Raw genomic sequence first — 14,753 nt, 5'->3', positions numbered from 1 at the left:
ACACACACACACACACACACACACACACACACACACACACACACACACACACTTCACTTTTTTGTTGATGTAATACTAAGATAATGAAAAAATTAATTGACTGAGATTTTATTGAGCTGTGACAGCTCATCATAGAAGTCTTCACACACACCTCCACACTGAATTAATGAATGCAGTAGAAATTCAATTATCTGCATTCTGATTATGTGAATTTCATTTAGTCAGACTTGAATTATTCGCGTTTAAATTATCTTGCTAAAAAAAATATCCAACTGCACTCCAAATGGCTAATTAAAAGTCCAAATTTCCTGTCTCTCTTTGTGACTGGAGATAATTAAAGTTCTCCTCTGTTACTCAGGCTTTGAGTGTGTTGTGAAAACCAATTTCCTTTCTTTATTTTTTTTCTCCCCTTCTCTGTAGTTCATCCTCCGGGCTTGGACACAGTAGTGATGACAGCATTTCACATGGATGTAAAGCAAGCACAGTCCCTGAAGAATCCTGAAAAATCACTTGTATATTGCCATCCTAAGACCCGCAAAATAATTTTCTCTCTCAATTTTCAAACCATAGCTTTGAAACTGTTTCTTTGTTTGTTGCTTTTATTAAATTGCACTGATTTATTTTTACATGTTGCCTATTACATTTAGGTTTATGCAGCCATTAAAATCTTGACAAATATTAGGCTAGTGGTGCTCTATTGCCAAGTATGGCTGATAAAATATTTCCCTGGGTGACGATGTATTTTAGATCTTAAAAAATAAAGGTATTTTACATTAGTTTAAAAGTGATGTATCAAATTAAAATATACTCAAAGCAATTTTGTGTACTTTATACCAGAGAAGTTTCACTCTAACCAGTTGTGTGACATTGGTAATGAAGTTATATAGACCAGAGGGTATTAACTTTTAAAAATAGCATGGTGACTTAAGGAAAACAGAATCTGTACTATTTGTTGCTGACAATTGGAGATATAGACTATCTTCCCTCAGCCTTTCTCCAATGTTTATGGGAAAACTTGCTCTTATCATGCACAAGAGCCAGAGGCCAACATTTTCAAACATAGATGCCTAAAGTTAGGCACATAAATGTGACATGATTTTCAAGGGGTGCTGAAAACCTTCAGCTCTCATGGAAGGTAGTGGGAGTTATGGTTGCTCCCTCCCTGTGAAAATCATGTGTAAAATCTGGCCCCACTGAAGTCAATGGGCATTTTGCACTGACTTCGACAGGGCCAACATTTCACTCTAGGTATCTAACTTTAGGGACCTATGTTTGAAAATGTTAGCTAAGTGTTCTAGGTTAACATTTTAAATGAAGTGAAACTGTCTTTCCGAAAGGATGATAGTCACATAGATATAACACGTTGTTCGAATATAGAATTCTAAGCTGTTGGGTACAAACTGAAATAACTGGAGTTATTAATTTCACTTTTACTGTAGTAAACACATTGAAATATTGACTTTTTCACAAATGGCAGGCTTGAACACAACTTTTTAACCACAAACATTTGTTATAATCTACTTTTGCTCTTTATAGCAGCAACTAGGAGTTAACTTGTCCCAGAGCCTGTCAATAGAAAATGTTTCAATGTTTATTTATATTTGACGTTTAACTGCTATTAAAGACAAGGCAGTGGGTCTGATCCTGTTCCCATTGAAATAATGGCAAAACTCCTCTGGATTTCAGTGCTGCAAGTTCAGGTCCAGTATGGATTTTGTCTCTGACAAAGATACAGTAGTTAGTATCTTTTAACCTGTGACTTACACAGAAACAATATATAATTAATTGGCCAGCTAATAAAAGTTAGTGTGGATGTGTTTTTAAAGCATCCAGCTGGGAACCTGTTTAGTTTTAGAAAGGTGTGTCTTAAGAGCTTGAGGATAACATCTCATCTTTTAGGTAAATACTCTGAACCAATTTTCTCATCATGGTAGCACTTTCATAAGATAAATATCTGTTTCTTTTGCTCAGTTTTGTTGAATTGCACAAATATATCTAGTCACCATCTCTGCTTGTGTGTAGAAGGATCAACAAAATATTTTCATATAACAGCACTAACATTAATTAAAGCAACAAGTTATCATGGCAAGATAGCTTCTATTGCAAAGTGCAGACTTTTTTTTTTTGGAAGATGTTGCCTCATTGATAGACTTATTATTTAGCGCAAAGCTGCCCATAACATCAGCGAAGAAATCTTGAAATGAACAAAAACTGAGAACTAGAATATTTTTTTAGAGAAGGGAATTAATTATCATTTTGTTTACCATACTATTGTTTTCTTTTGTTGGTTTTTTTTTAATGTTGAGCTAGATCATTGAATGCACTTTACACTTTGTGGCCTGCTAACACATATCCTGACTGTGTTTAAATGTAAGAGTTGGAGAACCTTTGTGACTACTTATTATAATTCAGGGATCTTGTCTTTTGTGTATTAAGGAGATTTTTGCAAAGCAGCCTGTTTCAGTGATAAATACTTGGGATTCATAATAATTGTATTGTTATTAACTTTATCACACTCTTCACAAGTTATATCTGTGCTGTAAAATCTGTTCCATTACCTTCTTCCTATCCTGCATGGAAATTTATTTAAAATGTTACTCTTTTGAGTTCTCTGTATACCTAGTATTAGTGAAAACGTTCGTGTTAAATGATAATGAAGAATATTCTGTTCTAGGGTTTATTTACCAAGAAAAAACAATCGTAAATGTTTTAGGATATGTTTCTTATTTTGTGAAATTTAAATATAAAACTTCTTAAAATTTTTGATTAGTGTGTTGTGATTTTAGCACTACATCAAATATTGTTTTTCTACAAGAAACTCATCTTGTTGGGGATTTGATTCTTGGTTTTTGTTGTTGTTTTTGACTATAAGTGACATTTCTGTCTAGTTTTTCAAACAGTCAGGATTTTTAATGCGCCACTCCTGCATCCAAAATCTTACATCACTTTAATTGTTCCTGCTTTGCTACACTTCTACTTTTATAAGAAAGCTTAGTAGAAACAGAACATTATTAAGTAATTAAATAAGACAAAAATAAATTGCTCTACGTTTTAACTTGTAAATGAGATTTATTTTTAAAATCCATTTCCTAATTTATTTTTTTCATGACTTTTAGTACTCTACACGGTTTTCTGTTTCTCAAATATTTTTGTGTGTGCTATATGTTGTTAAACAAACAAATACCCCCAGTCATTTATATTTTTGAATTGTAATGCATATTTAACTTAAGGATATTCTAAATCAGCATTCCAACAACCTGTTACTCGTAGTGCAACTGAAACATTTCTATAAACAAGGTAACAAAAATCCTCTTTTAAAAGAAAATAATTCATTCAATAACACAGCTTATTTTTTATAAACATTAAGAGTAAGAAACTTGACAGTTTTATTTTCTCAACACACATTTCTAAATTCTGTGCCCACCTTTTCCAAATTCTGTGCATTTTTGTTCTTGAAATATTTGTGATTTGTTAGTTTTTCAGAACTATATTAAAAAGTATCCAATTATATTTGTGACATTATCTGTTTGTAATACAAGAAGCATGTAAAGTTAGCAACCCTTTCAAGGAATGGGTAAAATAAAACCTTATGTTTCTAAGTAGTTATAACAACAATAGTAGAATCAATAATGATGATCAATGTTTATCCCAAAAAGGTTGGGGTTTTTGTTGTTGTTAAACTACTTTTACAATGCTGCACTCTTTCTTTTAAACACAAAAATGTAATTCAGTACTTCCAGTGTCAAGACTGATTCTTCTCATGAAAGGCCTTCAATACTTAAAGAAAAATAGACTTTCCCTCTTAAAATTAAAAATATTCCATTGCAGGTTAAATTGCTTTTTTGCCTATTTGAATAAACCATATTTAGAAGATAATTTAATTATCTTTTATAACAGGAACCAAAAATACTCCTTTTGGTTTGGAACATTTAGAGTTCTTGAATTGGGAGATACTCATAACATATATGTATATATTTATAAGTATTCCTATCCTATCAACTTTCCATGAGCAATTATACAATATTATATTATATGGCTTGCAGCTTTGAAATTTTATTGTAGGATTGCTTGTGGAAAGTTAAATAACAATACCTCATTGATATGATACCTCTAAAATCTAAATTTGCAATTACAATATATACTACTTAAAATCATCATCTACAGTTTGGCAAATACAAAACTGTTCCAGTTCCATGAGGAAATCACTGCAAGTACTAAGGCAAAGCTGAGCACATTTACTGGAAAGCATATGTAAAAACCTGCAAATCATAAACTTTACCAACCCAAATATACTTTCCAAAACGTTGCTATCTCTTTGTAGCTATATCTTAGTAACCAGTTCCCCTTGCCTGTAGAATGCTACATGGCAAACCTTTCACTAACTGATACTGTAACTGTAAAACTTTTCCTCACTGTTAGGAACACAGTTTTTGACATTTGCCACCAATTGATCTAGCAGCACAAACTCTTCCCGTGCCTGCTTCTTTCCTCTCATTGCCTGTGCTCTCTTCCAAGGCCGCCGTGAAGCTTTCAAACTATCTTTTCCTGCCATGAATTCCTAACTTTATAAATTCCCCTCACTAGCCATCTGGCTCTATGCTAAGAGGCAAACAGTTACTCCAACAAGTGCCTAGTCATCAGCAGCCCCCCCATCGCCTCCTGCCTTTACTCCTGGAGGCAGCATTGGCACCACTTTCAGTTGAGTTTTGCTAGTTTCTTACCTCAGGGCCTTCATCCTCTCTTCCCTCCCACCCCACTTGCTGTAGTTTTTCCTGCAGCTGCAAGCACAGACTGACTGTGTGTGCAGGGGGCTCTCGCGGCAGCTCGCTCCCTCCCTCCCCCCGCCCGTGAGTGTGTTCCAGGCGCCTCCATGCGCCCAGGCTCTGCCGGGGGCTGTTTGTCAGGTAAAGAAGTAGCCGGCCTTGATCCGGTAACTCGTAGCAACCGCATACCCTAGCAACAGCGGGGGAGGGGTGGAAAAGGGAGGGGAGGGAGACGCAGCAATTTGCAGCTTCTCAGCCCCAAGAGCCAGAACCCCAAAGTCTCATGCATGAGATCTGGGTCTAGACACCCACCCGCCCCCACTTTAAAAATACAAAAGCACCAGGAGATGCTGGAGGAGGGGGGGGCGGAATCCAGCAGCACCCCCCTCAACCCCTAAGAAAGCAGAGTTTGGAGGGGGTGCCTGGGGCGCTCTGCAGGGATCGGACATTTTCAGGGCGCTGTTGATTTATTTTTAAATGTATCCGCCCCCCCCCTTTCCCATGAATGTAAAACAAAAGGCTGGGAGGGGGGTGCGTGCGTGTGAGCCAGGCTGTGATAATGGGATGCTGCAGGAGCAGGAGGGAGGCTGCCTCTATTGCCAGTCACTGGGCTGATGGAATTCTTTGTTATGCAAAAGCCCAGGCGGCTGGGCTCCTCCGGGCAGGCTCCGAGCCAGGGGAAACGTACGTGTGTGTGTGTGTGTGTGTGTACAGAGCAAAAAGGGGGAGCCCAGGAGCGGCAGCTCGGAGTGCGTGTGATCCCAGAGGAGTGTGCCGGACCGGTCCCTTCGATTTGGGGTAGACTGCTCCTCGCTGCAGTTACATTTCAAATCCCAATCAATGCAATTACCAGAGCATGGCCAACACTTTCCTGTTTGCTGCCTTCAATATCCCCACCTTCCATCAAATCGTTATGGCTTTATCTAGTTGCAGCGACACTTGTGCCCCCATGAATTCTTTCCCCCAGGACTGGAAGGAACTGATGGTTTGTGAGGTGGTTTTATTTATTTTATTATTATTTTAAAGTAAAATAATAGCAGAATAACCGCTGTGCATTGCTCACATGCCAAGCCAATGCAATTTGGTCAGTCCTTCCTTTATATTAGATTAGAAAACCTAGTGCCTGCAATGAGAGTGCGGAGCCTGAGACTCAGCTGGGAAGAGAGCATCGCCTCTGTGCAAGATGGGGAGACTCTATCCTGTCTGGGCATGGGGCAGGCACTGCTTCCCAGCGCTAAGTTTGCCTGACCCTATCGGGCCTAGAGATCTCTTGGTACCTCTGTGTGTAATGCACCTAGCGGCCGGAAGGAGGCGCTGCCAGGCAGAGAGCCCGCACGGGTAGATTGAACGAGTTGAGAGCAGAGCTCAAAACTGAGCCGCCGCCACCTTCCCCTCCCCGGGACATTCGACTCCAGCAATCTGCTCCCCAGCCCCTCTTAACAATGCACTAAATCTCTGTGGTGGGTGACAGGGCCCTTCTGGTTTGTATGGGACTCGCCCAAGAGGTGGAGATTACAGAATATGTACCAGAGAGAGAGAGAGCTTAATGAGTTCATTGCATTTCCCACTCACTCACTCTCTCACACACACACACACACCCCTTCCCAGACCTGGGCATCTCTTTGGCCAAGGAAAAGGATCCATTGCTATAAAATACATATAGATCCACCTTCCCCATGTGCAATGGCAGTTATTGCTGGGGTGTTAGATTGTGTGAGGCAAGACAATGGGTTTCTGAGGGGCCCACTCCTTAATTCCTCCCCTTCCCCTCCCACACACAGCAGCTCTAAGCCCTTTAATTAATTTATTTTTTTTAACTAAAGCAATTACAGAAAAGTGCAAATCTAATGCGTGACATTTAACACTTCGCTGTGGCAGGCAGGCTGCCTTTAAATGGGGCCCTTTCTGCGGAACAACAAGAGCCAAAAGGCCCTGTGTCATGGAGTAATGTAAGACACAATCTTGCCTGCAAATGCACAATGAATCGGGAAGGATTTATGTAATTAATTGACCAGTCTTAACCTGTTATCGTGATGTAAGGAATTTGGAACTCATTAATTTGGGCCCTGACAGATTTCATATTAGAGCTGGCAAATATGGATTGAACCTCTTATTCTTGCAGCAGCTGGAATTTCCATGACAGTGAGGATTAGTGAAGAAGACCTATTGCTGGAGTCAAACTGCCTCTTTTGTAATCAGCAGCCCTGCTCTGCATTAAAGGGATAATGGGTGATAGGGGAGACAAAAAAAGTGTGTGTGTGTGTGTCGGGGTGGGGGGGGGGGGGGGGGAGATATTACCCTGGTGGTATAGGGAAGAGTGGCCCTTTTGCTCACTCTGCTAATATTTATATAAGTTCCAAGCATTTGCAGCTGAATGAAAACCTTAATACCAATCATAATGAGAGTGCAGCTACCTGGAGCTAAAGGGAGAGGACAAGGCCACAGGCTGAAGATGTTCTGGGGGAAGTTTAAGGTTTAAATGTGAGGAGGCAGACGTTTCTGCAAAACATTCTCTGCCTGTAGCACAGAGCCTGAGAGTCAAAGGCTGCAGAAGCCAGGAGATTCTAGGTTTAGGCCAAAAGAGAGTTGGTGCAATGCTTTAGTTGTAAGTGAGCACAACAGGGCAACTCATAATGGAGGCTGGCCTTCTCTGGAGCACACTTACTGTCTCCTAGACAGTGGGCTACACACAGTCTTGTGCAAAAATAATGAATCTGTTGAGGTGCCTGCACTTTAATATGTGCCCTAGTCCCTCTGTGCAGAATTTATGAGTCATCTCTTCAGCAGTGTGGAAAGGTGGTTTTATGGTTAAGGGATTGGATCAAGAGATCTAGGTTAAATTTCTGGCTTGTCCACAGACTACTGGTGTGACCTTAGCAAAGCTTTTAATTCTTCTGTGCCTCCGTTTCCAATTTTAAAATGGAGGATAATAATACTGCCTTTCCCATCCTTTGTCTGTTTTCCCTATTTAGGGACTGTCTCTGACTATGTGTTTGTACAGTGTCTGGCATAAAGAGGCCCCAATCTCCATTGTGGTCTCTGGGCACTAATGTAATAATAAGGTATCCAGACTCCAGCTTATATCTGGAAGGAAACAGTCTTAGACATTTCTTCCTTTTTTCTGGTTTCTCTACTTTGTGCATTTGACTGCAAGTTGTATCTAGTCACTTTCAGTGGTTCCCTGGCATAGTGACTGCACTAGATCTCTCTTTTATTTGTGTGGATCTTCTGCACAATAGCAAAAGAGAGAGAACAGCATTAAAAATAGGCAAATATGGCGGTGAAACCACAACATTTGGCAGGGGGCAAATGTGGTACCAAAAATACAGTCAGATTTGTGCTCTTTAAGCAGATCTATGATTAATTATGCATTTGGATAGTGCCTAGCACAATGATGGCCTTTAGACTGCCCATATAAATGTCAGATAATAATACTGATAATAGGCTTAACTCATTTTATTTAAAAAAGACCAGATTGCAAGTTGATCATACCCCTTTAAAGTGTATCTTTTTATTGCTTCCCGATAAATTAATCTTAACATATGCCATGGAGACCTTATTTATCCACAGGTAAGACAACATTTATCTTTTACAGATTTACATGAATCTGTCCTAACAGTCGCTTCACTGATTCTGTACTTGCTGTTCTTAGTGATCAAGAACAGCAAACAGCTCAGTTTACACTGTAAGTATACATTTTACCAAATTTTTACTCTCATTAAGTGTTGATCAAGCGTAACTAATTTCCTTGTTAAATTAAATGTGCTGGCATATGGTGAAGCTTCACATTATTTAAAAACAACAAACCAAAGCATGTTTAAGATTTTGTTTATTTGTAGGTCCTGTATTTTTAAGTATTTTCATCCTCTTTGATTCTTTCAGGTGAACAAATTCAAAGTATGAATCATTTACATTCTTTACATAATATTATCTGGTATTTTGTATGCTTGCAAAATGAAAGTTAGTGGTTATTATTAGTAAGAGTGAAGGTTTTTGCAAGATATATGTTGGTTAAAAAAACAAACATCAAGTGTCATAGAAACTTTAAGATCAGATTTTTATTTTGTTCTGAGATGATTAACATACAATGCAAGGCAAAAACTGTGTATATTATAATTCAGTATAGTCAAACCTTCCAAACTAATTCATTTTTGCTTCAGATATTTTGTACCTGAAGAATACAAACATATATGACTCATTAAAAGTTTAGTTTATTTATAGAGGGTAAATACAAATTTCTGCCTAGACCCGATGAAGGATGAAATGGTGGCCCCATTGAAGTCAATGGCCAAACTTCCATTGATTTCTGTGGGGCCAGGATTTCATTCAAATGGTGGATTGTTACCGTTATTTTAGTATCATCTTGTTTGCTGCTTACGCTCAAGTTGAAAAAGTCCCCTTTCCTACATGCAACTTAGGTTAAAATTATGTCCTCTTTGAACCAACAGGTGGCCTTTTTTGAATGTAGTTAATTTTTGCCTGTACACCGATGAAAGTCTGATTTGAGCCTATCAGGATGTATTTTTATTTATGCAAAATATGGCAGGCAAACTTTTGATTATTTTGTTTTCTAATCTGTATTGTAATGCAATTGATTTCATGTAGTAAACATTTTTAGATGTCTACTTTTTCTCTAGGTCCTGGTTCTTGAATGTTGGATAATAAATAGTAATGATGAGTAAGGCTGTAAACACCATTCTCATTTCTGTTTCTCATATTTCTACTCTCAAGTTACATCTATCTATGCTCTTCACTGCAGTGTATAGCTACCCATTGTTATCCTAAGATCATCCCAGTGCCAGAGGGCAAGGATCTCAGTGGTATCAGGTAATGAATTTCAGCTGGCCTGATCAGTTCAGTGTACCCCAACTCATTATGGTTATAAATGGTATCTAAAAGGTATAATGTAATATGTCATTGGAAATCTAATAACTCACTGATAATTAATATTCTTGTGTGATGTATGTTGTGGTGTGTATTAAGAGTTATGGACATATGCTGAAATTATGACTAAAGTGTGTTTAATCCAGGCATGTCAGGGGGAGTTGGTAAACAGGTCTACTCTAGACAAAGGAAAGTGTTTGCTTCTCTGACCAGTCTGTTCTTCAGGCAGACACAGTGAAGATCCATTTACATATAAGGTAAACCAAGCTAACAAGAGGGGAAGGAGACAGCTTGGTGAGGCGTCTACACACCAGCAGTAGAGAGAAATTTTATCTGCGCTATCAAGAGAGGGATCTGAACCTCAAGTGACAAGCAGCTGACTCAACTGATTATGTACAATATTACTATACGATAAAAGTTTAACGAGTGAAGTTTTTTCTGAAAGCCTATGACCCACTGGTGATTAATATCATTGTTAATTGTATGTATTAATACTGCATAAAGAATTATGGATACTTTTTTCCATTATGCTTTACAATCTGTGACCAAACAAAGGGAAAAACACGTCTCTCCCAGACAGGAGGGACCATCACAGCAATCTATCTGTCACCAATGAAATTAAGTAAGGTGTGACAACAACAATGGAAGCTTCATTTACATTAAATCAGCAAAGGAATGGGAAGCCCACAGGAAGAGAAGAACAGCATGAGGTCATCCTTCCTCTTGAAACAAGGTCACTGAACTTTGAGAGATTTAAGCAGAGACAGAAAGCCATTTTGGCATCCATCACTGGACAGTCACAAGGGGCCAGAGCTCTCGCAAGCTGAGAAAGATGGGTCCTTCAACCAAGGAGGGAATGCAGTCTCTGAGAACTGAATATAGGTGAGAAACCTGCATGGGCAAAGATCTTTCACCTAGGAAGACAAGGGAACCCAGCACCTTGTGCTTCCGTGGAAGGTCCTGATTGAAGGAAAGTCAGCCATGGCTGGGAAGAAGAATGACTGGCAAGAGGAACCATCTTGAACAAAGCCTGTACTGTGCTAGATTAAGTTTTAGATTTTGAAATGCATTTTCACTTTTATTTGCTTGTAACTACACCACTACCTCGATATAACGCGACCTGATATAACATGAATTCGGATATAACGTGGTAAAGCAGTGCTCCGGGGGGGGGCGGGGCTGCGCACTCTGGTGGATCAAAGCAAGTTCAATATAACACGGTTTCACCTATAACGCGGTAAGATTTTTTGGCTCCCGAGGACAGCGTTATATCGAGGTAGAGGTGTATCTCTATTTTTATTTCTTTCACTTGGCATCACTTAACCATGTCCTATTGTTAACAGATCTGTTTTGTTTTTACTATAAACCAAATCAGTGCTGTTTGAAGGGAAAGGTGTTTTTACCTCAGTCAAGTTAATAAGCTGTAATGTGCTTTTGTCTCTTTAAGGAGCAAATGGACCTTATTATTATTTCTCTGAATTGTTCAGGAGAGGGCTGGGCACTTGCAGAGCACATGGTTTGGGGAAAACTTGGGACTGGGAGTGTGTTGAGGTCACTCTGTAAGTAGTAACTAAGGCTGGTGGAGGCCAGGGTGAGGCTGTTGTGCTACAGACAGGATGCTGGAGCCAGAGTTGCTGATCCAGGGATGTGCAGTACGCAGACGCTTGGGTGTGACCTGCATGTTTGTCTGTTGGCTGCTGGTAGGGTGACCAGACAGCAAATGTGAAAAATCGGGACAGGGGTTGGGGGGTAATAGGAGCCTATATAAGAAAAAGACCCAAAAATCGGGACTGTCCCTATAAAATCGGGACATCTGGTCACCCTAGCTGCTGGTGTCTAGGCTGTGAGCCACAGTAGTGGGGCATTTCATGCACCGAGGGTTACCGGGCAGGTGGTGACACAACCCCTTACTAGTCTGGATTTCACCCCATACCCTACATACTATGCCAGTTGTGTGCAGTGTAGATGGAGCCCTAGTGTGGAATCAGAGTGTCCCTCCAGAGCGATAGTGTGGAACAGCTATTGCAGTTTTAATGCGTACGCTAGCTGTTTCACACTAACTACCCTGTGAATTCCCCATGTAGATAAGTCCTCAGTGTTTTTTGAAGACACAGGACTATATTTTGCTTTTTGTGGTATTTGGGGCCCATTTCTTCTCTCTGGGGAATTTAGTATACGTCTAGGTGGGTAGTAAAGTAGCACAGCATGGAGTACTTTCACCAGCACTCTCAGAGTGAAATCCTAACTCCACAGAAGACAATGGGAATTTTGCCCCATTGATTTCACCAAGCATCAAGAAACAGCTTCATCCATACTGTACCTTATGTATAGCAATTGGTTGGCTAATTTCATAGTATAGGGCTGGAAAATGCATTAGACACACTGTTCATGTTAAGCTTCCCAATTATTGCTGCTACTTCTTGATATAAAAGATGGCACTTCAGTGTCCTTTGTTAACAATTAATTAAGTCTCAAAACACCTCAGGAGGTAGGTACTATTGTTTTACAGATGGGAAAACTGAGCCGTAGAGCAGTTAAGTGACTTACCCATGGTTGCACAGAAAGTCTGTTGCAATCTTGGAAAGGAATAGCAATTGTCTGTTTCTTATTTCTTTCTGTGTTATAAAGGACTTCCCATTCCCAGTGGGAGACGCTAGGTAACAAGCTCTTTTGAAAATCTGGCCACAATTGTGGATGCAGAATACTTTTAAAAATATGATTTCTGGGGCCTCAATTTTTGGATGCGCAACTCAAGACATCTCAAAAACACCTAATTTTCAGAGGGCAATGAGCACCCACCCACTCAAAATCAGGTCCCTTTTGGTGCATTTCAGGTTGGGCACTCAAACACCAGGGCATCCAAAATTACTAGTGACATTTGATAACATTGGTCAAAGTATTTTTCAGGCTACAGCACCCATAGTAGAGTTCTGTATTTATTTTGGGGAAGGGAGAAGCAGCGTACTCACCTTGCTGATTACAGAGTCAGAGAAGGGGAGAGAAGAGGGAGGTAATTAGTGTACGCTTGTACATATTGGTTAAATGAGCAGCATCGACAGAATTTCCTTTTAGGGAAGTTAGTAGCAATGTGGTAGTCTTGTTAATATCAATAGGTGTTACCATTGGAATTGGTGCCTGAGAAAGCAAGATTGGTGTTGATTAGAAATTGTAGGAAAGAGATTGATTTTGGGCCAATCCTGCAGTCATTAGTAGCCCCTATTAAAATTATTGGGACTACTAGCATAAGTAAGGACTACTCATTGAGTAAGTGTTGCAGAATCAGCTCTTAAATATACATTATAATAAATCTGGGCCACATAGGATTGTCAATTTCAAGCAGAACTCCCCATAAGTGGGAGTTCTGTTGTTCAAATTATGCTATGATATGGCCCTCCATTATTATTTTCTCATATTATAATAAAATTAGTTCTTGAAAATTGATCTTATTTTACAACTTCTTATTTTAGAGATATAAAACTTATAGCACATGACAATCAATTTAACCAAATACATTGAAAATGTGTTGAGATCTATATTTTATTTTCTGAACAGGTCTTTTCCCCTTAATGCCTTTTGTACAGGTTTCTGGCCAGGAAGAATTATGCAAACAGCTTGTATTTAAAAACAAAACAAAATGTTGTTTCTTATTTCACAGGTATGTGTTTGCATGTTACCAGAAATCACATGCACTTACAGAGTAAGATTTTTGTCTTCCATTGCTAACACAGTGGCTATCAAGCAGTTACAGAGAAACACATATTTTCTTGTTCTATATTTAAGACTCATTTCTGCAGCCTTGACTGACAAGAAGAGTCCTTATGCCTATGACTAAGACACACTTGAGTAGGATTTTACAGGATTGGCCCTGATTTTATATTCTTCACATAAAACAATACAGCTTCTTTTCATTAGCTTTAACTATGCCGGACTTGGCATAAAGACAGCCTGAGACTCAAGGAATAGGTTGACTCCTTTACTCCTGCTCACCCTCTGCTGTGCCCATTGGTGTCAGGGGCTGCATCTGAGGACTTCAGATCCTTTACCATATGTCTGTCTGTCTCCCTGTCTAATCACAGTGGCCTCTGAATGCATTACAATAAATTTAATAAAGGCCAGAATTTGTAAATAATTGAACTCTTGTTCTCTCCCTCTATTCCATGAGCCTGTAGTAAGAGGCTCTTTCTCTTCTTTCCCTTGAGTAACATCCATTCGCTTAGTATGATTTTCATATTAGTCTTCCCCTCCTTGTTTCCCATCTCCCTGGGTGGGGTTGGTTCTGGTGGGAAAGATCTGGGTCTTACATTTCCTTCTGAAGATTCACTTGCTTAAGTGCTTTGCTGGATCAGGGTCAGAGAGTTCAGCATTTGCAGGATTGAAACCATAAAGATCAAGACCAGAACTTGGAGTTCAGTCCAAAATTCTTTGGGAAGTCGGTGCAGTTTGCAGAAAGCATTGAGGGGCTGTTTGCATTGACCTGTGTTACTTAACAGGGTAGTTGTCATATTGTGCATCAGCTGAAGTTTCTTCAGAGACTTTGGATTAATTCCCAGCTACAGTGCATTGCAGTAACAGGCAGGAGGTCACAAATGTGTGGATCATTGTGGCTTGGTCCATGTCTGTTTAGATGAGGTTTAAGCCTTCTGGCTAGCAGGAGGAAGATTTTCTGGTTTAGAATGACCCAGAGACTGTTCATTCTCTGAATGACTGGAGGAGCGACACCCTCAGTTGTTATCATTTCGGCCAGTCCTCTGAATGCTTTCCCTGTTGCACTATACTCATGTCCGTTTTGCTTTGGTTTAGCTTCCACCAGCCGTTCTTCAACCACATGCTAATTTTGGGATCCCTAATGGGAGCGATGTTTAAGATCTGGGTATTGTCTGCATATTTTGGCATGTGAGACCATGATGTTTCACAGTCTCTCCCAGGCTTAAGTCTCAGAGCTCTCTTGTCATGTAGGAAGGTACTAATAGTATATGGATGTAGAAACTTGAAGTACAGAGAGTTCAAGGGTTAGACTTACCTAAGGTCGCATGGCAAGAGACAAATCCTCCCTTTACTTACAAGACTTAGAAGACCCTAGGGGTCAGTATGACTGTTCATGTGAGA

The 14,753-nt window shown here is 39.6% G+C and overlaps 1 protein-coding gene and 1 long non-coding RNA gene across 2 annotated transcripts in view; one reads left to right on the top strand and one right to left on the bottom strand.

The window, feature by feature from the left end:
• The window catches only part of SNX10 (sorting nexin 10), a 35,796-nt gene extending 33,116 nt beyond the window's left edge, over positions 1-2,680 (top strand). Inside the window, exon 6 of the mRNA XM_029910979.1 lies at positions 421-2,680. Coding sequence (XP_029766839.1) covers positions 421-502 — 82 coding nt within the window. The 3' untranslated portion in view covers positions 503-2,680. The remainder of the gene's footprint in view (positions 1-420) is intronic.
• Positions 1-4,763, bottom strand: part of LOC113406205 — a 7,904-nt gene extending 3,141 nt beyond the window's left edge. Inside the window, exon 1 of the long non-coding RNA XR_003369688.1 lies at positions 4,722-4,763. This is a non-coding gene — a long non-coding RNA (uncharacterized LOC113406205). The remainder of the gene's footprint in view (positions 1-4,721) is intronic.
• Between the last annotated feature and the right edge of the window lie 9,990 nt (positions 4,764-14,753).

This window comes from Terrapene carolina, unplaced genomic scaffold, assembly GCF_002925995.2.
Source record: "Terrapene carolina triunguis isolate 2854851 unplaced genomic scaffold, T_m_triunguis-2.0 Scaffold84, whole genome shotgun sequence".
NCBI lineage: Eukaryota > Metazoa > Chordata > Testudines > Emydidae > Terrapene > Terrapene triunguis.
This window is presented reverse-complemented; position numbering and strand designations above follow the sequence as displayed.